The sequence below is a fragment of the Saccoglossus kowalevskii genome, chromosome 16, assembly GCF_978046115.1.
Source record: "Saccoglossus kowalevskii chromosome 16, keSacKowa6.1, whole genome shotgun sequence".
In the NCBI taxonomy this organism is placed as follows: domain Eukaryota; kingdom Metazoa; phylum Hemichordata; class Enteropneusta; family Harrimaniidae; genus Saccoglossus; species Saccoglossus kowalevskii.
The window spans coordinates 5,467,378-5,495,128 of record NC_140656.1 but is presented as its reverse complement, the minus strand read 5'-3'; the positions used below and the strand labels follow the sequence as shown (position 1 = coordinate 5,495,128).

General features: G+C 36.8%; 1 protein-coding gene across 1 annotated transcript; it reads left to right on the top strand.

The window, feature by feature from the left end:
• Positions 1-86: 86 nt before the first annotated feature.
• LOC102802710 (vitamin D3 hydroxylase-associated protein-like) lies at positions 87-26,238 on the top strand. Its single transcript, XM_085491657.1, has 15 exons — positions 87-306; positions 1,542-1,655; positions 3,671-3,727; positions 6,370-6,459; positions 7,467-7,600; positions 10,416-10,622; positions 11,197-11,237; positions 11,591-11,715; positions 12,348-12,473; positions 12,560-12,681; positions 12,758-12,848; positions 13,554-13,640; positions 14,232-14,343; positions 19,424-19,566; positions 24,355-26,238. The coding sequence occupies exons 1-15, from the start codon at positions 88-90 to the stop codon at positions 24,484-24,486; spliced, it is 1,800 nt and encodes a 599-aa protein (XP_085347783.1). The 5' UTR covers position 87; the 3' UTR covers positions 24,487-26,238.
• The last annotated feature ends 1,513 nt before the right edge of the window (positions 26,239-27,751 follow it).

The following is a 27,751-nucleotide window of genomic DNA, read 5'->3' as shown; positions in this document are numbered from 1 at the left end:
TTCAGTGACATATATACTAAGTGTACATTGGTCAAATGAACGTACACAGTTCAAAGTTCAAAGTTCAGAAAGTAAAACAAGGGCAATATGTTTAGTTTTATGACGTTGCAAGAGTTTTTGAAAAAATGTGGTCAAAAGACGTTCATCGCGGCGATCGCAGTTATTCTAGGTGGCATATACATGGGGAAGAAGAAGGCAGCGACGAGAAGGCGATTGGTGATGTTTCGTGATAGCGCGTTGGACAGGCGGCAAGATTCCGCGGATGTGAAAATGGCGCTCGCAGAGAAACTCCATACAGTCGACGAGGTCAGTGGTACAGTTTATGTGAACGACCCCAGTGTTTAATTTTCTAAACTACTTAGGTTGAGTTCCCAGCGTTGAGCTATAGTTCAGATATAATAGTCAGTTTGAATAAATATATTAATTTGAGCTTTTAGTGAAGGGGCGGTGTGTGGGTGTGTGTCGGGAGGGGGGGTACACAACCTTAAAAATGGGTTTTTAGTTTCACCCACATTTCGGTTGTTTGAAGATCTAAGTTGTGAGATAAATTAATATTTAGTCAATTACAAAAAATACATGTCTTGTCAAGACACATTCAGTTAATAGGTCAAATCAAAATTATTTATTCTTAAATTTTAAATCCTAGATCTGAAATCTGAAATCTCATTTCAGGGATTGTTGGTAAATAGAGGCCATTCATTCATCTTTCATAATAGTTACAACTGGCCACACATTCTTGGGTAACCTTAAAACAGTGGAGTTGTCACCTGCGCATGTAGACCATAGTGTGTTGTTGTTTACAAACAAGTATCTATCCATGAGCCTTTGTGTTTTTAGCATGCATTATCGTCACTTGGGACTCAATTCCCACGTGTATGCAGGTGACAACCCCTCCGCTTTAAAATTACTGCGACGCTGTAGATTAATAGAACAGCTTTGAATAGAACAGAATAGGAGGAAAAAATAGAATATTTTATTTGACACAAAATGATATATACACAATATATCATCTGTGCTTATATATTACTAATAAATAATGTACAGATGAAACTTGATTTTATAAATTAACCATAACTATATGACTAGATTTTAATAGTTTTTGAAATTTGTCTTGTTTTTGTAATCTCATAATTCAAATTCTCAGAAATGCAGCCAGTTTGGAAGTGTCTAATTAAGAGTTGTCCAGATCAACGGTATTTGTCTGTAAACAAAACTACATGCACACACAAGTCTAACAGGTGGCATAATTGAAGTACGCCCTCATACATCACATATCAGATAAAACATGGTGAGAGAAAACCCATTGACTAACAACAACCATAAGATTTGAGGGCTATGAACGCTGATAGGTTAATTGATGGCATGAGACCTTAACAGTCTAGTAATGTATACACTTTATCACCAATAGCTCTGGTATATAATGATATTATACCCAGTATATCGGGATATGTTAATTTGCAAATTTGATATTTTATTTCATAATGTGTTTGCTTTACCTATCACACTGATTTATGTTGTTAAATGTTTTTGTTGACTCTTAGGCTGTGTTATTCAAACGTTCAAAGATCATTGAAATGTCACTGAGTGAACTGAGTAAAGCTTTGAAATCTGGTTCTTTATCTGCAGTAGAAGTTTTACATGCATATCAAGCCAAGGTAGGAAAAATTCACAATTCTGTTTTTATCTCTGCTGTCGACTTAGTCAAGCGAAGCTTATCATATGAGTGATTGTCTGTCGTCATCGTGATATCTTAAATTCTCTAATTTTGATGAATATTTTCCTAATTTTTGGTAAAAAGTGATATTTTTGACTTCTTGTTAAAAACTACAAGTCGGATTGCTTTGATATTATACATATAGGTACTACAGGTAGACCTCTCGCAGATTTGTGTTTTTTTAATGATGATTTTTTTTAATTCTCTAATTTTGATGAATATTTTTGTCATTTTTGGTAAAAAGTGATATTTTCAACTTCTTGCTGAAAACTGCAAGTCTGATTGCTTTGATATTATACATATCAGTACTACATGTGGACTGCTCTCAGATTTGTTCTTTTAATGATGATATTTTTAATTCTCTAATTTTGATGAATATTTTTGTCATTTTTGGTAAAAAGTGATATTTTTGACTTCTTGTTAAAAACGACAAGTCTGATTGCTTTGATATTATACATATAGGTACTACAGGTAGATCTCTCTCAGATTTGTTCTTTTAATGATATTTTTAATTCTCTAATTTTGATGAATATTTTTGTCATTTTTGGTAAAAAGTGATATTTTCGACTTCTTGCTGAAAACTGCAAGTCTGATTGCTTTGATATTACATATATAGGTACTACATGTGGTCCTCTCTCAGATTTGTTCATTTTGTGATGATATCTTTTATTCTCTAATTTTAGTGAATATTTTTAAAATTGTTGGTAAAAAGTGATATTTTTGACTTCTTGTTGAAAACTGCAAGTCTGATTGCTTTTATATATGGACCTCTTTCAGATTTGTTAATTTCATGGTGATAGCTTCAATTATTTTGATGATTATTTTTGGTGAAAAGTGATATTTTTGAATTTTTGTTGAAAACAGTAAAACAGCTTTGATATTATACATATTGTTCATTTTCTAATGATATCTTCAGATCTTTAATTGAAATGTGCGTTGCTAACAGCGGAGTTATCTCAGCCGACAGGCTGTTTGTTTATGTAATTATAAGCATTTTAACTATTATTTTTGTACAAAATGTTTTGATATATTATTGCGTTGTTTTTGAACTTTTATACTCACTTTTGCCATACAAGGAAATAATTGTACATCATTAGTTTGTATCCATCTATCCATTTGTTATTTAATCTAGATTCCAAATGGGCCAAGTTGAAATAGTTACACTATGTTTTGTTTATTTTAGACCAGTATTTACGAATTTCTTTTACATTTAAAACTTATAGAAGATATTTGCCTAGTTCCTGCCAGCATGCTAAATTAGTAACCTCAGATTTTACATGAAGCTGTGTTTTGCAGTATTTGGAGTGTCATTTTTGCATTGGGAGAATAAAGTGGCACATTTTACAACAATAGAGCATGACTAGTTTTACAATGGAGTTAAAAAGTTACTGCATGTTAGGTCATCATTGTGCATGTCAATTTGAAAACTGTGCCTCACACATTTCTTTTTGCAATTTTCTCTATCGGTAAAGTGTGCCACATTTGACAGAATGGGGAAATGTTTGTTTTCTGTTTCAGAGCAAGTTTTGTTGATCAAATAAACATTTAATACATTTATTCAAATGCATTATTTTGTTGTAATGGTATTTAAATAGTCATAATACAAACAAAAATTAAAACTCCGTCACTGTACCATTTTTCAATTTTCATGTTTTTGCACAAAATCTATAATGATTACTGATATCAAAATTAACTTCAGTGTTCATTCCTGGAAAATATAGCGTATCGACTAATTTGCACAAAAATAATATTTCTCATTTTATTGGCTGTTGTTATGGTGATTAAACTCCATAGTGGAAGTCCCCTTTGCTATAATACTGTGGGGATAACCCTATCCAAATGATTGGCTATATATCAGCCATACAAGCAAGCATAACATTGTTGAGTGATAAACCTAGATTAGAAAGAAATTACATAAGAGTTATTGTGATTACCATGGTGATGTTTTATTTACAGGCATTAGAATGTACCAGTCAGATTAACTGTGTAACTGAACCAATAAATGAAGCAGAGGTAAGGAATATGTTTGGGGAAAATCATGATAGGGTTATGTGGAAATTGATTGTTATTATACATTTACTAGACACCAGGAATTCAATGACTTTTACTAGATACCAGGAAGTCAGTGACTTTTACTAGACACCAGAAATTCAGTGACTTTTACTAGACACCAGGAATTCAGTGACTTTTACTAGACACCAGAAATTCAGTGACTTTTACTAGATACCAGGAATTCAGTGACTTTTACTAGATACCAGAAATTCATTGACTTTTACTAGACACCAGGAATTCAATGACTTTTACTAGACACCAGGAATTCAGTGACTTTTACTAGACACCAGGAATTCAATGACTTTTACTAGTCACCAGGAATTCAGTGACTTTTACTAGACACCAGAAATTCAGTGACTTTTACTAGATACCAGGAATTCAATGACTTTTATTAGACACCAGAAATTCAGTGACTTTTACTAGATACCAGAAATTCAGTGACTTTTACTAGACACCAGGAATTCAATGACTTTTACTAGATACCAGAAATTCAGTGACTTTTACTAGACACCAGAAATTCAGTGACTTTTACTAGATACCAGAAATTCAGTGACTTGTACTAGACACCAGGAATTCAATGACTTTTACTAGATACCAGAAATTCAGTGACTTTTACTAGACACCAGAAATTCAGTGACTTTTACTAGACACCAGAAATTCAGTAACTTTTACTAGATACCAGGAAGTCAGTGACTTTTACTAGACACCAGGAATTCAATGACTTTTACTAGATACCAGGAAGTCAGTGACTTTTACTAGACACCAGAAATTCAGTGACTTTTACTAGATACCAGGAATTCAATGACTTTTACTAGACACCAGGAATTCAGTTACTTTTATTAGACACCAGAAATTCAGTGACTTTTACTAGATACCAGAAATTCAGTGACTTTTACTAGACACCAGGAATTCAATGACTTTTACTAGATACCAGAAATTCAGTGACTTTTACTAGACACCAGAAATTCAGTGACTTTTACTAGATACCAGAAATTCAGTGACTTTTACTAGACACCAGGAATTCAATGACTTTTACTAGATACCAGAAATTCAGTGACTTTTACTAGACACCAGAAATTCAGTGACTTTTACTAGACACCAGGAATTCAGTGACTTTTACTAGACACCAGAAATTCAGTGACTTTTACTAGATACCAGGAATTCAATGACTTTTACTAGACACCAGAAATTCAGTGACTTTTACTAGATACCAGAAATTCAGTGACTTTTACTAGACACCAGGAATTCAATGACTTTTACTAGACACCAGGAATTCAGTTACTTTTATTAGACACCAGAAATTCAGTGACTTTTACTAGATACCAGAAATTCAGTGACTTTTACTAGACACCAGGAATTCAATGACTTTTACTAGATACCAGAAATTCAGTGACTTTTACTAGACACCAGAAATTCAGTGACTTTTACTAGATACCAGAAATTCAGTGACTTTTACTAGACACCAGGAATTCAATGACTTTTACTAGATACCAGAAATTCAGTGACTTTTACTAGACACCAGAAATTCAGTGACTTTTACTAGACACCAGGAATTCAGTGACTTTTACTAGACACCAGAAATTCAGTGACTTTTACTAGATACCAGGAATTCAATGACTTTTACTAGACACCAGAAATTCAGTGACTTTTACTAGATACCAGAAATTCAGTGAATTTTACTAGACACCAAGAATTCAATTACTTTTACTAGACACCAGAAATTCAGTGACTTTTACTAGACACCAGGAATTCAATTACTTTTACTAGACACCAGAAATTCAGTGACTTTAACTAGACACCAGGAATTCAGTGACTTTTACTAGACACCAGGAATTCAATGACTTTTTCTAGATACAAGGAAGTCAGTGACTTTTACTAGACACCAGGAATTCAGTGACTATTACTAGACACCAGGAATTTGATGACTTTTACTAGATACCGGGAATTTGGTGACTTTTACTAGTTACCAGGAATTTAGTGACCGTTACCAGTCACCAGGAATTAAGTGTCTTTTACCAGATACCAGGAATTCAGTGACTTTTACCAGATACCAGGAATTCAGTGACTTTTACCAGATACCAGGAATTCAGTGACTTTTACCAGTAATTAAATGCCTTCTATTAGTTACCAGCAATTCAGTGCCTTTCCCGTTATGAGAAGTTCAATGACTTTCACCAGTCGCCATGAATTCTATGACTTTCATTAGTCACCAAGAATATAGTCAATATTCCAGTCACCAGGAATTCTGTAATTTTCGCTAATTAATCAAACATGTGACACTAATAACCACTCACCATTATGTTAATTCACTGATAGTTGAAAGATGGCTACAAAGATAGTTAACAGTAGTTAACAGCCTGATAGGGTAGAGGTTCTAGTAAACATCCATGGCCTGTATGACCAAAAACATTTACTAGAACCGAGACTACTATACAGATTTTTTAAAAATAAAGAAATTAACTAGTAAGCAAGTACTGTTCTGAACTATGAAAGAGTACTTGCCGAGTAAATGCCAAACTGTTAGTACATTAGAGACAAACCAACAAGTAGTATTACTGTCATGAATGAACAAACACTGAGTGTGAATTATATTGTTTTAACAGGAATGGGCAAAAGAACTTGATGCAAATGGAGACAAAAGTGGAATTCTTTATGGTATACCAGTCAGCGTCAAAGAGTGTGTGTATCTTAAGGTATATGTGTTAATACATTGTGACACCCTTTGCTGAGTTTAGAAAGAATTTATGTAAATGAAATGTACTATGTGTAATTCTGGATAACAGTGGTTTAAATGAAAATACTAAAACATACTACCGGATTCTGCTGTAAATTCGCCCATCCGAAAAACCGCCCTGGGCGGTTTCACAACTGGTGGGCCCTTATTTGGTGTCATCAAATATTTTTAAGAAGCTTATATTTAACACCGGTAATTGGACCACTCAAAACGAAAGAAACTATTGCAGAAGCTAATCTATAATTTTATACATTTTTTTTTCTTGCTGGATTAAAAAATAGACCGCGAATCTTTCTCCCAAAAAAATTTTTACTTATTTCATCGTAAGTGAATGATCCCGATCGCATTTTCAACGCTCAATGCTGTAGAAATGAATATCTGCCATGTTTGACCTGGAACGGTGTTCTTTGACCTGACAGGTCAAATCGCTAATTAACCAATGAAAACGATGGATGATGCCAACATGTTCAACTTACCATGATAGCTTATTTAAATATGATAATGTTATTGAACACAGCATGGAAGAGATTTGCCGATGTTGTTGTACGATCTTTTGGCTTGGATTTTGATGGGAAAGCGACACAATTTGTTTTTAAATACAGAAATAGTTGTTTTCAAAAGATAAACTGAGCATGAAGAATAATTTAACATTGTTCACAGTGATAACAGCTCTTTGTCGAAACGAAGATTACCCATTCACGCTAGTCGCAATAAACATCATACTCTTGACTATGGTGAAACTTTCAGGCATCAGAAAAGATTAAAATAACACCTTAAAAAACTGCCAAAAAATCACGATTTCTTGGTCCCATTTTATTTTTTTTAAAACCCAAACTGCCGTTTAACGGCCCAGGGCGAATTTACGGCAGAATCCGGTATGTGCAAGACATGTAGCCCATCAGTGGTGTAGATGAAACATCCTATGTGCAATTGTGGATGACATCAGTGGTGGTGTTTTTATTCTAGGGATATGACAGTCATTTTGGTATATCCAAATACATTGGTAAAATATGTACTGAAGATCATGTCATAGTTCGAGTGTTAAAAAAGGAAGGAGCGATACCATTTATGAGAACCAATGTACCACAAACTATGCTTAGGTAAGTGGTCATTATATAATTATTTTTAAAATGAATATTTTAATTAAGTTTGTGGACTTCTTAGAATGCATATGCACATTGTTTCACAAACCAATTCAAGATAGCCAAATGATCTCTGTCATGTATATATGGATATTGTTCAAACTTTTTACATATTTTAAAAATTATGGGCCCTTGATGCAATGGCTGACTGGCAGCCATTTTATTTTCAGTGAATGCTGTTCTGCAACTATATATCTCTGACATATCCCAACTGATCACATTAAAACTTTATAGATACATCATACACCACATATTTTTAGATAATAATGGAGTGAAACATCTTTTGTAAATAAATTGTGTAAGATTTAAAAAAGAGCCATTAGGTTGATGTGCAATGTGCATATTGATGAATTTCCCACAAAAATATATGTATGCTTTATAAATGCTTAATATTACAAGTTTAACCAGTAAGGATCTTTATCGTAGAAGCTTTTGCAATTGTCCATGCTAAATACTGGAAGAGTATTCAGTCAAGTACTCAAGCTTATTAAGTAGTTTTAAACATGCTTACCTCAAGGCTGATTAAAAATGGCTCTTGTATTTTTTGTTACAGTGTAAATTGTGTTGTCATATATTTTTGGCTGTTATTGTATTTTACTAACAATTTTTGTATACTATTTGAGGGTTCTGGGGGAGATAAGCTTCTATGTTGAGTCTTGTTACCTTGTTTGATGGTTGCGTTTAAGGTGGCTGAATGAAGGCCATTTTAATGTTCAAAATGCATTAAATAAATTGAACATTTCAGGTTTTTGTTGTGATTTTGTTCCAACTTGATACATTCATTGAACATAATATTGGACCTTGATGCATATTGTTTTGCTTTTCAGATCTGATTAAAGTGATTGACTGGTGGCCATTTCCATCATCATTTCTTGGATATGCCTAAACCAATTTTGTTCAAAGTTGGTACAAAGACAAGTCATGATGAGATTCATTTGGTAGACTTTTGACCAATTGGTGGCCATTTTTGTCCCAAAAGACACCATAAATCAACATTTGAACATGTCATCAACTGTACTGTCATGCCTTGACTGAATTCATTTGAATATGGCATTGACATCACTCATATTCAGGTTACTCTTTTAGTTTCATGATTTGGTGGCCATTATTTTATTACAAGTGTTCTGCCCTTTTTTCAGAGATATTTATTTTACAAATTTAGATAAATTTGTCCAAAGGCAAGAATAAGTGGCTGAATGTTGTTTTCTGTTATTTTTGAATTTGATGAAACTGCAGTCATTTTCGTAAAAAAAAAATGTCAACTGTTACTCAGGGATACTTATGGTGATTTCATTAAACTTGCTATGAAGATCACACATGATAGGTTACTGATGTACATCAGTTTGTTTTGTGATTTTATTTAAAATGGCCAACTGGTGACCATTTTTACCAAAAAAACCACCATAAATCAACATTTGAACACGTCATCAACAATTTATCAAGCATGCCTGGACCGATTTAAATCAATCAAACTTGGTTTTGATATTACTCATGGTAGGTTACTGATGCACATCAATTTATTTTGGGAACATAATTGATTAAAAATGGCCGACTGGTGGCCATGTTGGTGTTATTAGTCCCCTTTCGAACGCAGTCCGAAAACGGGGACTTATGTTTTGACCTCCGTGTGTCCGTGTGTGTGTGTGCGTGCGTGCGTCCGGACCTGTATCTTAGAAATGCCTGGACCAAGCACAATCAAAATTCATACATACATCATACATGATATTATACATATGCACGTCAATTTGTTTCACGATCTGATTCCAGATGGCCGAATGGCAGCCATTTTTGTGCTAAAAATCATCAATATCAACCATTTCTCAGATGTTTTCTGATGGATTTTGTTCAAACTTGGTATATACATTAGACATTATAGGACCTTGATGCAAATGGCTGACTGGCGGGCATTTTGCATTAATGAATGTGGTTCTTGTGCCATATCTCTGACTTGCTTTCACTGATTATGTTCAAATTTTAAATATTCATTATACATCATGTCATAGATATACAGATATATTGGTTTGACGATACTATTCAAAATGGCCAAATGGTGGCCTTTTTTGTGCTAAAAAATCATCAAATATCAAGCATTTAAGGATGGATTTCGTTCAAACTTGGTACATACATTAGACATTACCGGTTCCTGATACTCGTCATTTTATTTTTCAGATTGGATTCAAAATGGTGGACTGGCGACCATTTTGTTTTAATGATTAGGCTTCTAGAGCCATACCTCTTAAATGCTTTGACTTATTATATTTAAATTTTTATATATTCGTTATACATCATGTTATATATATAAATGTATTCAAAATGGCTGATTTTGAATGCTGTTCCAGAGCAATATCTCTCAATATGGACAAGTACTTGTTTGACGAGCAGATACAAATGTCAATCATTTTAATGTTAAAAAATCATATTCCTGACATGGTTATATACCAGCTATATTACTATAAACAAAACTATATATCTTAAATTTGATAACTAACGGGGACTTTGCCATGCATGGCTTGTTTTCATGTTGTTTTAATCTTTTCTTAGACATGCTTTGACCGATTTTTAGTATACATTGGCGTGTTCATTTGTTTTTGTTCTTATTTACTCATATTTTCAAACTTGTATGAACATATTATAGTACAGTTCAGATGTTCTACAGACTAACAGTCAGGATGCGAATATAGTCTGACCTGCTTAACCACGACAGAGGAGATCAACAGATCGCTTGTTATGTCCTTTAATAACTATTGAGTTACTTCATTATATTCCCTAACAGTTTTAGTTGTAGTAACCCAGTATATGGAGAGACATTGAATCCACACGATTGTGAACGATGTCCCGGTGGTTCTTCTGGAGGTGAAGGTGCTCTAATTGGTATGCATGGATCACAGATTGGAATTGGTTCCGACATAGCTGGAAGCGTACGTGTCCCGGCACACTTTTGTGGCATTTGTTCCCTGAAACCAACAAAAAACAGGATAAGGTCAGTTTAATATCATTATTATAGTTCAACCTGTAAACAACTTCACAATTATCAGAGGATTTCCTTGATAGAGTCAGGGGAAATCATTAACATATCGTGAGCAATAAAATTTTTACTGGAGTTCTTAATTTAGACGCAGAGTGGCTTCAGTAAAAATCTTGCTAATATCATTTCAATTAGATTTTTCCTAAATATGAGTAAATATTTCTCAATAGAGTGTCATTTCTGGTTTTACCTTTTCACCACCAGACTCGGCACTTTTTTCTTAAATTTCTTGAATATTTCAGAAAATGAACCCTAATTTTGGAGCCAATAGACAAAATTTTGGTAAATTTTTAGTTTTTATTCAAAAAATTTGGCCATACTTGTCCCAATCTTATAAACAGGACTATTTTGTGAATTTGTGATGAAAAGAGGAAACTGTGGTGAAAAGGTTAAGAGATAATCAAAAATGATGTTATTTAAATATTGACTGCAAAAATTGACATGATTTTTCACTGTCATCTGACTTAGCCGTTTCAACAGGGAATTTCATGCTTTGTGTAATAACAAAATATATTTTGTATTTGTTTAGTGAACAAGGAGAACCGTCAGTTATTGGTGGTCAAAAAGGTCGTAAGTGAAAAATTTAAATTTATCTCAATCAATATTTAAATTATTTTTTCATTAAAGTTGAGAACATTTTTATTAATTGCAATTTGGGTAAATTTGTTTTCTTTGTTTTGGATGCACAATTATTATTTGTATTTTGAAATTATTGGTTTTCAAGGACGTTTCTGCCATTCTTTTTAAACACACCTAAAACAAATGCAAATGATTTTAAATCTAAATGGTAATTTGGACAACACCAATTTAATTTCACTTCAGTTAGCTCCAGCAACAGCCAAGGTTGGAATTCCTAGTACAAGTCAATAACTCACTATTGGAAGCTTTGGTATTTATAGCCATGTTGAATATTTTGCTTTTAGTATCTGGACTCAATGGTGTAATGGCTCGTGATGTTGATGGTGTGGTTTTAACAATGAAAGCTTTGTTAACATCTGAGATGTTCAGACTTGACAGTAGTCTTCCTCCTATTCCGTTCAATGCAAAGGTTTGTGTATCTTAAAACTGGATTTGTTGTAAAAATGTTTTTCTTATTTATCTTTCTTCTTTCATAATTTATATTATCCTTTTAGTGCCAAAACTATTTGTTGCCACCTTTCACAAAATAAAACACAATTATTAAAAACATAGTATATAATTTTGTCAGGTAAAATTATGGCACCCAAAGACCAAAGTCTTGTTTTATTATATGCCAGCCATAGTTAAAAATTGTATGATGCTGACCACTGTTATCTTTAGGGTTTCAAAAATGATCAAGTTTCAAAAATGATCAAGTTTCAAAAATGCCTAAACTGCTAAAAATGTAAGCTTTTCCCAGCCCAAGCACGGGTTTCAAAAATGTCAAATGTTCATTTCAAAAATGATCAAGTTTCAAAAATGTCAAACATTGTAATACATTTCCGACGATCATTTTACTTTTCAAATGTGCACTACACCATACAGATACATGTGTTAGATATTTACATGTTTTATCTCAATAATATCAAACATGTATATTAGTCTGCTATTGGTCGTACCTCAAGTCTGGTATTACCATTTGGTATTGCATAATTCACTCCATATATGGACTCATCTAAGTTATTGCTTAAATATTGAAGTACAATATTTATATTCATTCAGAAATTTTCAGATCAAAAGGTTATGAGAGTTGGTTACTATGACGATGATGGTTACTTCACCCCTGTTCCTGCATGTAGACGTGCTGTGTCTGTGGCTGTAGAGGCTCTCAAATCAAGAGGACATACGGTAGGATTTTATAGCAAATATAATTTAGTTTTTTTATTGCTGAGATACCTGTTTTTATTGAATCAGTAAGTGTTTTTCCTTCGCAGTTAATTCCCTTCAACATCCCATTGCTTAGTGGTGATAATAATGATGAAGAGGATGTTACAGCTGGAAATCATGTATTTGAACTTTTGCATGCAGACGGTAACAAAGCCTGGCTCTCTCACCTGTAAGTTACAAATTGTCTCAACTGTTTTTGTTTGCTGCAACCATGGCGATGTTTTTAACATTATTTCTCATTTCAGAGAGGGAGAAGCAGTTGATAAACACTTGTCAACACAGTTACGATACTCCATTCACCCATCATTTAGTAGAAGATTACGCCGGCCTTTCATGGTAAGGTTGATTTATCTCTGTTGTTGTGTCTCCATAACACTATGCATATATACACACCATAGATATCTGCATTATATCATATTAGGAAACAAATATGGAACAACAAAGTGGTTATGTTTCATCTCATAGTTCTTAGCAACAAAGGTCAACCAATTTTCCTAACCATTCCCAGTTTTGGGCTTCATGCACCAAATTAGTTTGCAAGATGTATAATATTTGTGTTCTAATGAAGAAGCCAAAAATAAGATTTTGATTCCCATTCTTGGGATATTGTTGAGATTTACATTATCACAAAAACAGGATATATGTTAAGCATTGAACATCTATTAAATAATGTTTTTAAAAACATGAATTAAAAGTTTACTTGGATCAACAAAGCATTCTCTAAAATAAAAAACAAACATTTCTCCATGCTATCATATGCGACGCAATTCACTGTTTCACTGTTGTGCAAAATTGCAACAACAAAAATGTGTGAGACGCAAGTTTTAAACTGACATGATGACAAGAAGCAAAAACTTATTTTTGGTCTGCAAAAATGTATGATTGTAAAGTTTCAACTCATTATTAAATAAATTTGTAAGTACATGTATGCTGTCTGTCTGGTAGTTCTTATAAGGCAATCCAATACATTTATCATTTGTGTGGACAGATTGTGTATTAAATATTGTTAAATTTAAATTGTCATTTATTAAATTGCTCCAGTCTAGACGAATGTTAAATTATTATGAGGCATGCTGCAATGGAAATAAAAGTACTTCTCAGATATGGTCTGATTACAAGAAACTTACTGTGAGTTAATCTTTATGCTTAACCCTTTCACCACCTGTTCCCTTTTCTCATCACAAATTCACAAAATAGTCCTGTTTATAGTCTGCAATTTCTTTCAGAAGATTGGGACAAAAATATTTACATTTTTTAAGTAAAAATTGATTCAAGTTTTATCTGTTGGCTTACAAATTAGGATTCATTTCCAGTGCTGAATAATTTGGGTGAGAAAGTCTGGTGGGGAAAAAGATTAATGTTCACTGTTTGATGATGGATTTTTTTTTGGAAATGTGATTTATATGCAATTTTATGTTATGATTTGTTAGCTTTTGTTATAGCCAAATTTGGCTGTTATTATGTACATTTACTACCATCAAAGATGATGCATATTGACAGATGTATGTGATATTAAAGATATAAATAAATAGATAAGGTCCATAGTGATATGTGATGTAGATATACATTGACTATCAATAAAACCACACTGTGCAATGTTAATGCTTGTCATAGATTGAATTCAACCTCTATCCATGCATTCACCAATCCAGACTAACGTTTTGTACATATCCATACTAATTGTGTTCACAAATCATCAATGACTTGTTGTCTTCTCAGGAATATTTCTCTAAGTTTGTGAGTGCATGGAAGGATGCTAATATTGATGTACTTATTGGTCCTGGATTTGGTATAACTGCATGTTCTAATAAATATGCAGCAAAACTTTTTTGTAAGTTGTTGATGTTGCTGTACAATCTATTCAATCAACTTTTTACTAAAAATAAAGATCTCATGAAATGTCCTAATGTGAATATTAACTGTATGCCTTTCTTGTCATTCAAACTTCAATTTAGTTAATATATTGATTGTTCAAAATCTACTTTCAACAATGAGGATAACCTGTACATGTACCTCCCAAAACCTGCCAAAATGTTAATACAAGATAATTTCCCATTGAGTGTCAAATTTAACTTTCGGCACAATTCACATAATTAAATATGTTTCATTATTCACAGATTTTTTTCAAAGAAGACCTGTATTAGATATGAAACTATATCCGATTGGTCCAAAATTATATAAAAGAAAAATTCTTAAAAATAGGGAAAAAAATGTTGCACTAAATTACAGTTTAAAGTGATTGTTAGTCTCCCTCTAATGTAGTACTAAAACAAGTACCTGTGTGTGTGTTCGTTTAACATGCCCTGGCTGATTTTGTTCAAAGCAACTCATGATAATGATTACATATATGCACATTGGATATTTTTTTTTTATTTTGGATTATTTGACTAGCAACCATTTTTGTCCACACAAAACCATTTGAAGATGCCATAAATCCTTTTTCATGCAAACATGGGTCAATTCAATCTTGTGATTCACATCACACATGATACGTTGTTGTTTTGTTTGAAATGGCAAATTTGACATTAAAATGGTTTAATCTAATAGTTGAGTGTCTAGAAAATTTTTTACTGATATGATTTTTCAAATTTCAGTCAAACTTGATAAGACACTGCATACCAAGTTACGGATTTTAATTCGATTTCTCAGATTAAAAATTTATTTTGTATGATTTTGAATATTAAAGACTCTACTAACATATTAAACTCATAGTTGCTGTCGACATAGGAAGTAAAGTAAGCAAATAACACCGAATAAACGGCAAGGTAAAGACTATGTCTAATTATAGTAAATACGTACTGCGTGCGTGGCTCGAACCGGCGCTCGCGTACGGCACCTAATCGCCTAGCTTCACGCCACTACACGTCTTCCCCTCGGCCACCGGGCATCCCCAATAAAGGATGCAAACATGCTGTGTGGCGCGTATCGCGTGGACGGGTTTCATGTTCTCTGCACGTAATAAGCTCGGTTATTAAGCATCCTTTATTGGGGATGCCCGGTGGCCGAGGGGAAGACGTGTAGTGGCGTGAAGCTAGGCGATTAGGTGCCGTACGCGAGCGCCGGTTCGAGCCACGCACGCAGTACGTATTTACTATAATTAGACATAGTCTTTACCTTGCCGTTTATTCGGTGTTATTTGCTTACTTTACTTCCTATGTCGACAGCAACTATGAGTTTAAAATTATTTCTCAGTACTTATTCACTGTTACAATGCTGTACCATTACTTTCACCATCCTACTACAGCCAGATTTGAAGGCCTTTGCCGCATTCTGGCCATGCTGTGTGGCGCGTATCGCGTGGACGGGTTTCATGTTCTCTGCACGTAATAAGCTCGGTTATTAAGCATCCTTTATTGGGGATGCCCGGTGGCCGAGGGGAAGACGTGTAGTGGCGTGAAGCTAGGCGATTAGGTGCCGTACGCGAGCGCCGGTTCGAGCCACGCACGCAGTACGTATTTACTATAATTAGACATAGTCTTTACCTTGCCGTTTATTCGGTGTTATTTGCTTACTTTACTTCCTATGTCGACAGCAACTATGAGTTTAAAATTATTTCTCAGTACTTATTCACTGTTACAATGCTGTACCATTACTTTCACCATCCTACTACAGCCAGATTTGAAGGCCTTTGCCGCATTCTGGCCATGCTGTGTGGCGCGTATCGCGTGGACGGGTTTCATGTTCTCTGCACGTAATAAGCTCGGTTATTAAGCATCCTTTATTGGGGATGCCCGGTGGCCGAGGGGAAGACGTGTAGTGGCGTGAAGCTAGGCGATTAGGTGCCGTACGCGAGCGCCGGTTCGAGCCACGCACGCAGTACGTATTTACTATAATTAGACATAGTCTTTACCTTGCCGTTTATTCGGTGTTATTTGCTTACTTTACTTCCTATGTCGACAGCAACTATGAGTTTAAAATTATTTCTCAGTACTTATTCACTGTTACAATGCTGTACCATTACTTTCACCATCCTACTACAGCCAGATTTGAAGGCCTTTGCCGCATTCTGGCCATGCTGTGTGGCGCGTATCGCGTGGACGGGTTTCATGTTCTCTGCACGTAATAAGCTCGGTTATTAAGCATCCTTTATTGGGGATGCCCGGTGGCCGAGGGGAAGACGTGTAGTGGCGTGAAGCTAGGCGATTAGGTGCCGTACGCGAGCGCCGGTTCGAGCCACGCACGCAGTACGTATTTACTATAATTAGACATAGTCTTTACCTTGCCGTTTATTCGGTGTTATTTGCTTACTTTACTTCCTATGTCGACAGCAACTATGAGTTTAAAATTATTTCTCAGTACTTATTCACTGTTACAATGCTGTACCATTACTTTCACCATCCTACTACAGCCAGATTTGAAGGCCTTTGCCGCATTCTGGCCATGCTGTGTGGCGCGTATCGCGTGGACGGGTTTCATGTTCTCTGCACGTAATAAGCTCGGTTATTAAGCATCCTTTATTGGGGATGCCCGGTGGCCGAGGGGAAGACGTGTAGTGGCGTGAAGCTAGGCGATTAGGTGCCGTACGCGAGCGCCGGTTCGAGCCACGCACGCAGTACGTATTTACTATAATTAGACATAGTCTTTACCTTGCCGTTTATTCGGTGTTATTTGCTTACTTTACTTCCTATGTCGACAGCAACTATGAGTTTAAAATTATTTCTCAGTACTTATTCACTGTTACAATGCTGTACCATTACTTTCACCATCCTACTACAGCCAGATTTGAAGGCCTTTGCCGCATTCTGGCCATGCTGTGTGGCGCGTATCGCGTGGACGGGTTTCATGTTCTCTGCACGTAATAAGCTCGGTTATTAAGCATCCTTTATTGGGGATGCCCGGTGGCCGAGGGGAAGACGTGTAGTGGCGTGAAGCTAGGCGATTAGGTGCCGTACGCGAGCGCCGGTTCGAGCCACGCACGCAGTACGTATTTACTATAATTAGACATAGTCTTTACCTTGCCGTTTATTCGGTGTTATTTGCTTACTTTACTTCCTATGTCGACAGCAACTATGAGTTTAAAATTATTTCTCAGTACTTATTCACTGTTACAATGCTGTACCATTACTTTCACCATCCTACTACAGCCAGATTTGAAGGCCTTTGCCGCATTCTGGCCATGCTGTGTGGCGCGTATCGCGTGGACGGGTTTCATGTTCTCTGCACGTAATAAGCTCGGTTATTAAGCATCCTTTATTGGGGATGCCCGGTGGCCGAGGGGAAGACGTGTAGTGGCGTGAAGCTAGGCGATTAGGTGCCGTACGCGAGCGCCGGTTCGAGCCACGCACGCAGTACGTATTTACTATAATTAGACATAGTCTTTACCTTGCCGTTTATTCGGTGTTATTTGCTTACTTTACTTCCTATGTCGACAGCAACTATGAGTTTAAAATTATTTCTCAGTACTTATTCACTGTTACAATGCTGTACCATTACTTTCACCATCCTACTACAGCCAGATTTGAAGGCCTTTGCCGCATTCTGGCCATGCTGTGTGGCGCGTATCGCGTGGACGGGTTTCATGTTCTCTGCACGTAATAAGCTCGGTTATTAAGCATCCTTTATTGGGGATGCCCGGTGGCCGAGGGGAAGACGTGTAGTGGCGTGAAGCTAGGCGATTAGGTGCCGTACGCGAGCGCCGGTTCGAGCCACGCACGCAGTACGTATTTACTATAATTAGACATAGTCTTTACCTTGCCGTTTATTCGGTGTTATTTGCTTACTTTACTTCCTATGTCGACAGCAACTATGAGTTTAAAATTATTTCTCAGTACTTATTCACTGTTACAATGCTGTACCATTACTTTCACCATCCTACTACAGCCAGATTTGAAGGCCTTTGCCGCATTCTGGCCATGCTGTGTGGCGCGTATCGCGTGGACGGGTTTCATGTTCTCTGCACGTAATAAGCTCGGTTATTAAGCATCCTTTATTGGGGATGCCCGGTGGCCGAGGGGAAGACGTGTAGTGGCGTGAAGCTAGGCGATTAGGTGCCGTACGCGAGCGCCGGTTCGAGCCACGCACGCAGTACGTATTTACTATAATTAGACATAGTCTTTACCTTGCCGTTTATTCGGTGTTATTTGCTTACTTTACTTCCTATGTCGACAGCAACTATGAGTTTAAAATTATTTCTCAGTACTTATTCACTGTTACAATGCTGTACCATTACTTTCACCATCCTACTACAGCCAGATTTGAAGGCCTTTGCCGCATTCTGGCCATGCTGTGTGGCGCGTATCGCGTGGACGGGTTTCATGTTCTCTGCACGTAATAAGCTCGGTTATTAAGCATCCTTTATTGGGGATGCCCGGTGGCCGAGGGGAAGACGTGTAGTGGCGTGAAGCTAGGCGATTAGGTGCCGTACGCGAGCGCCGGTTCGAGCCACGCACGCAGTACGTATTTACTATAATTAGACATAGTCTTTACCTTGCCGTTTATTCGGTGTTATTTGCTTACTTTACTTCCTATGTCGACAGCAACTATGAGTTTAAAATTATTTCTCAGTACTTATTCACTGTTACAATGCTGTACCATTACTTTCACCATCCTACTACAGCCAGATTTGAAGGCCTTTGCCGCATTCTGGCCATGCTGTGTGGCGCGTATCGCGTGGACGGGTTTCATGTTCTCTGCACGTAATAAGCTCGGTTATTAAGCATCCTTTATTGGGGATGCCCGGTGGCCGAGGGGAAGACGTGTAGTGGCGTGAAGCTAGGCGATTAGGTGCCGTACGCGAGCGCCGGTTCGAGCCACGCACGCAGTACGTATTTACTATAATTAGACATAGTCTTTACCTTGCCGTTTATTCGGTGTTATTTGCCTACTAACATATTGATGGCTTTGAGACTATGTAATGTACAATTACTAATATTACTATGCAATGTACAAATACTAGTATGTGTCTTTAATAGGTCTAGCTGGTACAACTGCAATCTACAATATACTAGATATCCCAGCAGGCACTGTTCCTGTTACCCAGGTAACACAAGAAGATGAAGATAACTTAGCAACCAGGTTTGAAGTTAAAGATGAATGGGACAGACTGGCTAAGGAGGTAAAATGACTTTACATTGATAACCATGAAAAGCTTTAGTTACCTTGCAAAGAGATTGAACATTTTTTTTGATCATGTGTTGTATACCAAGTTACGGATTTTAATTCGATTTCTCAGATTAAAAATTTATTTTGTATGATTTTGAATATTAAAGACTCTACTAACATATTAAACTCATAGTTGCTGTCGACATAGGAAGTAAAGTAAGCAAATAACACCGAATAAACGGCAAGGTAAAGACTATGTCTAATTATAGTAAATACGTACTGCGTGCGTGGCTCGAACCGGCGCTCGCGTACGGCACCTAATCGCCTAGCTTCACGCCACTACACGTCTTCCCCTCGGCCACCGGGCATCCCCAATAAAGGATGCAAACATGCTGTGTGGCGCGTATCGCGTGGACGGGTTTCATGTTCTCTGCACGTAATAAGCTCGGTTATTAAGCATCCTTTATTGGGGATGCCCGGTGGCCGAGGGGAAGACGTGTAGTGGCGTGAAGCTAGGCGATTAGGTGCCGTACGCGAGCGCCGGTTCGAGCCACGCACGCAGTACGTATTTACTATAATTAGACATAGTCTTTACCTTGCCGTTTATTCGGTGTTATTTGCTTACTTTACTTCCTATGTCGACAGCAACTATGAGTTTAAAATTATTTCTCAGTACTTATTCACTGTTACAATGCTGTACCATTACTTTCACCATCCACGCACGCAGTACGTATTTACTATAATTAGACATAGTCTTTACCTTGCCGTTTATTCGGTGTTATTTGCTTACTTTACTTCCTATGTCGACAGCAACTATGAGTTTAAAATTATTTCTCAGTACTTATTCACTGTTACAATGCTGTACCATTACTTTCACCATCCTACTACAGCCAGATTTGAAGGCCTTTGCCGCATTCTGGCCATGCTGTGTGGCGCGTATCGCGTGGACGGGTTTCATGTTCTCTGCACGTAATAAGCTCGGTTATTAAGCATCCTTTATTGGGGATGCCCGGTGGCCGAGGGGAAGACGTGTAGTGGCGTGAAGCTAGGCGATTAGGTGCCGTACGCGAGCGCCGGTTCGAGCCACGCACGCAGTACGTATTTACTATAATTAGACATAGTCTTTACCTTGCCGTTTATTCGGTGTTATTTGCTTACTTTACTTCCTATGTCGACAGCAACTATGAGTTTAAAATTATTTCTCAGTACTTATTCACTGTTACAATGCTGTACCATTACTTTCACCATCCTACTACAGCCAGATTTGAAGGCCTTTGCCGCATTCTGGCCATGCTGTGTGGCGCGTATCGCGTGGACGGGTTTCATGTTCTCTGCACGTAATAAGCTCGGTTATTAAGCATCCTTTATTGGGGATGCCCGGTGGCCGAGGGGAAGACGTGTAGTGGCGTGAAGCTAGGCGATTAGGTGCCGTACGCGAGCGCCGGTTCGAGCCACGCACGCAGTACGTATTTACTATAATTAGACATAGTCTTTACCTTGCCGTTTATTCGGTGTTATTTGCTTACTTTACTTCCTATGTCGACAGCAACTATGAGTTTAAAATTATTTCTCAGTACTTATTCACTGTTACAATGCTGTACCATTACTTTCACCATCCTACTACAGCCAGATTTGAAGGCCTTTGCCGCATTCTGGCCATGCTGTGTGGCGCGTATCGCGTGGACGGGTTTCATGTTCTCTGCACGTAATAAGCTCGGTTATTAAGCATCCTTTATTGGGGATGCCCGGTGGCCGAGGGGAAGACGTGTAGTGGCGTGAAGCTAGGCGATTAGGTGCCGTACGCGAGCGCCGGTTCGAGCCACGCACGCAGTACGTATTTACTATAATTAGACATAGTCTTTACCTTGCCGTTTATTCGGTGTTATTTGCTTACTTTACTTCCTATGTCGACAGCAACTATGAGTTTAAAATTATTTCTCAGTACTTATTCACTGTTACAATGCTGTACCATTACTTTCACCATCCTACTACAGCCAGATTTGAAGGCCTTTGCCGCATTCTGGCCATGCTGTGTGGCGCGTATCGCGTGGACGGGTTTCATGTTCTCTGCACGTAATAAGCTCGGTTATTAAGCATCCTTTATTGGGGATGCCCGGTGGCCGAGGGGAAGACGTGTAGTGGCGTGAAGCTAGGCGATTAGGTGCCGTACGCGAGCGCCGGTTCGAGCCACGCACGCAGTACGTATTTACTATAATTAGACATAGTCTTTACCTTGCCGTTTATTCGGTGTTATTTGCTTACTTTACTTCCTATGTCGACAGCAACTATGAGTTTAAAATTATTTCTCAGTACTTATTCACTGTTACAATGCTGTACCATTACTTTCACCATCCTACTACAGCCAGATTTGAAGGCCTTTGCCGCATTCTGGCCATGCTGTGTGGCGCGTATCGCGTGGACGGGTTTCATGTTCTCTGCACGTAATAAGCTCGGTTATTAAGCATCCTTTATTGGGGATGCCCGGTGGCCGAGGGGAAGACGTGTAGTGGCGTGAAGCTAGGCGATTAGGTGCCGTACGCGAGCGCCGGTTCGAGCCACGCACGCAGTACGTATTTACTATAATTAGACATAGTCTTTACCTTGCCGTTTATTCGGTGTTATTTGCCTACTAACATATTGATGGCTTTGAGACTATGTAATGTACAATTACTAATATTACTATGCAATGTACAAATACTAGTATGTGTCTTTAATAGGTCTAGCTGGTACAACTGCAATCTACAATATACTAGATATCCCAGCAGGCACTGTTCCTGTTACCCAGGTAACACAAGAAGATGAAGATAACTTAGCAACCAGGTTTGAAGTTAAAGATGAATGGGACAGACTGGCTAAGGAGGTAAAATGACTTTACATTGATAACCATGAAAAGCTTTAGTTACCTTGCAAAGAGATTGAACATTTTTTTTGATCATGTGTTGTATTTTTCTCAATTGGTTTCTTCTACAGATTTTGATGAAGTTCTATTAATTGTTGTTTTGTTCGTTTGTTAGTTTTTTCATACCTAGACTGTAGCCACTATGCACTTTTTAAATGCAGTATGGCTGTAATGTGATAAGCAAATATGTCAGTCAGAACTATTATATATATATGTGGAGCTTTTATTGTGAATATGGACAATTTTATCAGTGTCCATGTTATGTACTTTTGTTTTCAGCCTGTGAGTCATGCCTATTAATTTTCGGAAATATGTAGGCTACGGTATACATGTAGCTCTCAAAATAAGTCCTGCTATTGAAATAGTATTAGAGCGCATTGGTTTGCTGTAATATGGCTGGATATAATGTGAGTGTTGATGCAAGAGCTGGCTACTTTTATTGCTTTTCACTTTGTAGTGGGTCTGGGCAGATTGGTACATTCTGGTAGATAAAGTAAACATGGTGCCCTCCTATGTATTCCAATAAGATAAATATGGTTTTTGTGATTGTATTATTTGTGACTGCTTATTTCTGCGCACCCTTTTTAATGTCAATTCAGAGATAATTGTGTGTCCTAATTGAAACATAGTAATTTGGTGATCTCAAGTTCTCCTGACAGTATTTACAAGTTGAAAATGCTACTGTTATGTGTTATAAAACTTAATTTTTTTTAGGGGGAGTGCCAGCCGCTATGTAAATGAGTGGTATGCTTTTAGCAGCTCCCTTAACCTTCTCTTAACTGTCTCTTACCAGCCGCTATGTAAATGAGTGGTGTGCTTTTAGCAGCTCCCTTAACCTCCTCTTAACTCCCTCTTACCAGCCGCTATGTAAATGAGTGGTCTGCTTTTAGCAGCTCCCTTAACCTCCTCTTAACTCCCTCTTACCAGCCGCTATGTAAATGAGTGGTGTGCTTTTAGCAGCTTCCTTAACCTCCTCTTAACTCCCTCTTACCAGCCGCTATGTAAATGAGTGGTGTGCTTTTAGCAGCTTCCTTAACCTCCTCTTAACTCCCTCTTACCAGCCGCTATGTAAATGAGTGGTGTGCTTTTAGCAGCTCCCTTAACCTCCTCTTAACTCCCTCTTACCAGCCGCTATGTAAATGAGTGGTGTGCTTTTAGCAGCTCCCTTAACCTCCTTTTAACTCCCTCTTACCAGCCGCTATGTAAATGAGTGGTGTGCTTTTAGCAGCTCCCTTAACCTCCTTTTAACTCCCTCTTACCAGCCGCTATGTAAATGAGTGGTACGCTTTTAGCAGCTCCCTTAACCTCCTTTTAACTCTTTTACCAGCCGCTATGTAAATGAGTGGTCTGCTTTTAGCAGCTCCCTTAACCTTCTCTTAACTGTCTCTTACCAGCCGCTATGTAGATGAGTGGTGTACTTTTAGCAGCTCCCTTAACCTCCTCTTAACTCCCTCTTACCAGCCGCTATGTAGATGAGTGGTGTGCTTTCAGCAGCTCCCTTAACCTCCTCTTAACTCCCTCTTACCAGCCGCTATGTAAATGAGTGGTGTGCTTTTAGCAGCTCCCTTAACCTCCTTTTAACTCTTTTACCAGCCGCTATGTAAATGAGTGGTGTGCTTTCAGCAGCTCCCTTAACCTCCTTTTAACTCTCTCTTACCGGCCGCTATGTAAATGAGTGGTCTGCTTTTAGCAGCTCCCTTAACCTCCTTTTAACTCTCTCTTACCGGCCGCTATGTAAACATCCTCATATTAGTGAGCATATGACATGTACATGTTACAACAACAGTGTCGCTAAATTGTTTGGTTGTTTTTGATTGATTGCGTTTTTGTGTGTGTTTGACTTATTTGTCATACAATATTAGATGCAATATTATTTATGGAAATTCCACTTCTGTATTACAGGCATGTACTGGATCTGTGGGAATCCCCGTTGGAGTGCAGTGTATCGCTTTAAAATGGCAAGAAGAACTTTGTTTAAAACTAATGAAGGAAGTGGAAGAAGGTGTCAAAGCAATCAATAACAAAGTTATTTAAATGTAAATAATGTTCACAAATAACATTTTAAAATGATGCATGTTCTGAGTTTGTAAATTGTGGAGCATTAATGTTTACTTTTTATGAAAATGTAGAATTTATTTTAAAATTTATATACATAACCAGATTATTTATTTTTATCAGGATTTTAATATAATCCAATTTAACTGAGATCTATTTTTTTGCTTTTGAGTTTATTTCTCTTTTCTTCACTTAATTAACTTATGTTTTTAATGTGAAAGTTGTTGACATTGCATGATGTCCAAAATCCAATCAGAGTACACAATGTCTTAAAGTGAAACAGAAAGCTGATCATATGTATGTGAGTGGGTAACTAGTAAAATCTGTTATGACACAATATATAAAGCATACTTCTAATATATGCCACTGACATCCAACCAAATATAAAGCACTGATTGAGAAGCACCTTTGTTTTTGACAACTGGGTGCTTTAGCAGTTTGGGAGAGATCAAAATACTGCAACAGTTCCAGTAGTGACACTCAGTAGAAACATAAAATCTTCTAATTAAATGTTATCAAATGTACATTACTTGGGGTTTGCAACGCGCACAGTACTGTATGGTGACATCATGCCAAGATCCCATTCAAGTCTCATCTCGTAGATAGCGAGACTAATGCTACAACCTTCTGACATGACATAGACGGTTTGTATTAAATAAAACAATAAAACATGTATTACTACATTCATAGTGAAAAAATGTAATACATCGTAAATGTACAGAAAATATAGTTATTGTAATCCGTCATATCGTGAGCAGCTATTTTGATCGTAGTCCGGGACTGTGTTTTGATCTACCTGGACATCCCAGTATCCTAGTTACTTCAGGCATGCACATTCGCATTTTTCTGAGTTGAAACGCTTATGCGAGAGCACAATTGAAACGGGATCTTGGTATCATGTTACCGTAGATGCAAACCCCATGTAATGTACCTCTGATGTTATATTGAATGCGAATATCAATACTGAGTACAGAGGTACATGGTATGGGTAAACTAGATGAAAAATGAATAAGTAATAATAATAATAATAATCTTTATTGATAAACGTATCCTTAATTGAGATATGGTTCATGATACAATAAATTTAAATGTTGAAAGTTAAAAATAGAAAAATAAAAAATTAGAGAGAAAAAAAAGAGTGACTCTGTTGTAGCAGTGGTACCAATCTACTAGTCTGGGGAGAACCCTTTGAGACACTGTTTTGATTCTCTGCTTAGTGAGCATCCAATGTGAAAGGATGCTCGCTTTCCAAGTACAGTTGACAAGTTATGCCAAGTATATCTTGACCATCCTGCGACTTATGCAGACTTTTTGTGTAAAATAATACTATCCACAAAAAGTGACCTAAGATCACCAAGTGAGTGACCTCACTAGCATTCACATCCAGCTTTGTAGTCTACATGTTTGTACTTTAAAATAATATTTGTAACTGACTAAAGTTTGATCACTTGCTGGTGGTAATGTGCAGACCAATTAAGCCATGCCTGTTCATCTTTATTTTTCAACCTATTAAATCATAGCTTACATTGATACTTCAGTTCAAAATGAAATCACACATTATTTTACTTAATGTGTCTTCACCTTGCATGACCAATGGCACCACTCAATTGCCTAATGTTTATAGTTTAGCGAGTTGTTCTATTTACTGTAAGGGAAAGTCAAGTGCTAGTGTGTTTTTAATCCGATTGAGATAATTTTGTCTTTGATGAGTGTAACAACCATGCTATCATTTACCTCTGCAGCATATAAACATTTCAGAACAAGCAGTATCACCTCCATTATGTTGTACATAAAGAATAGTTGTTACCTGTACCTAACAATTAGTTCTGAACAGAAGGTTTCTGTTTAGTAATTGGCTTCTTTCTGTGTTTTATGATCAATTTTTGATGAAACTTGGTGCATAGATGCTCTTCGCCAATGCGCAGATTTGATTAGGTTTTGGTAGAAATCCATGCATATTAATTATCTTATTTGCATGATAATTAGCTAATTTTTTGCTGTTCCATGATCTTTTCCACTGATATCTAAAGAACCACTCATTGGATTTTGATGAAACTTGGCACATAGATGCTCTGAACTAATGCCAGGTTTTGATTAGTTTTGGGTGAAAATCTGTGCATATTAATTACCTAATTTGCATGAAAATTAATAAATTTCTGGCTTTTCCACTGATATTTCAACTACTAATCATCACATTTCAATGGAACTTGGTACATAGATGTCATAGGACACTGCACAATTAAACCTGGTAGTTTTTAGGGTAATATCAGTACACATTGATTACCTAATTTGCATAATTTAATTTTCAGCTTTTGATATTTTAAGTAGTAAGCATTACATTTCAATAAAACATGGTACATAGATACTCATGGACTATACAGAGATTGATTGTTTTGGGATAAATATTTGCATAATTAGTTATTTTTTGGCTTTTCCACTGATATCTCAATGAAACTTTGTACATAGATACTCTAGGACTATACAGAGACCTGATTAGTTTTGGGGTAAATAATTGTGCATATTAATTACCTAATTTGCATAATTAATAAACTTTAAGCTTTCACACTGATATCTAAAGTACTAATTATTCCATATCAATGTAACTTGGTACAAAGATGCTCTAGGACAATGTACAAATCTGATGAGTTTGGTTAAAATTTGTTCATATTTCCCTAATTAGCATAATAATTCATAATTTTTTGGTTCTGATCACATTCCAATGAAACTTGGTACATAGATGGTCTGTTACATTGTGCAGACCTTATTAGTTTTACACTCAAATCTGTTCATTTTCTGATTTGCATAATTAGTTTTCAGCTTTTCCATCAATATCTCAAGTACAAGTAATTTTGAATAAATTTTTACTGTGTCTATAATACTCTCAGCACACAGGAGTCTCTCTAAGCTTTCTTTAATTGAAAAATGTGATGCATGTTTTTTCACATTTACAATGCACTCGATTTAGGGGTTGTGAACCAATTACAGCTTAAAACTGCCACCACTGAATACATTATGTGTACACCAATTACCACTAAGACTACTACTACTGGATACAGTGTGTGTGCACCAATTACTAGAAAGACTACTACCACTGGATACAGTGGGTGTGCACCAATTACCACTAAGACTCACCACTGGATACAGTGGGTATGCACCAATTACTACAAAGACTACTACCACTGGATACAGTGGGTGTACACCAATTACCACAAAGACTACTACCACTGGATGCAGTGTGTCTGTG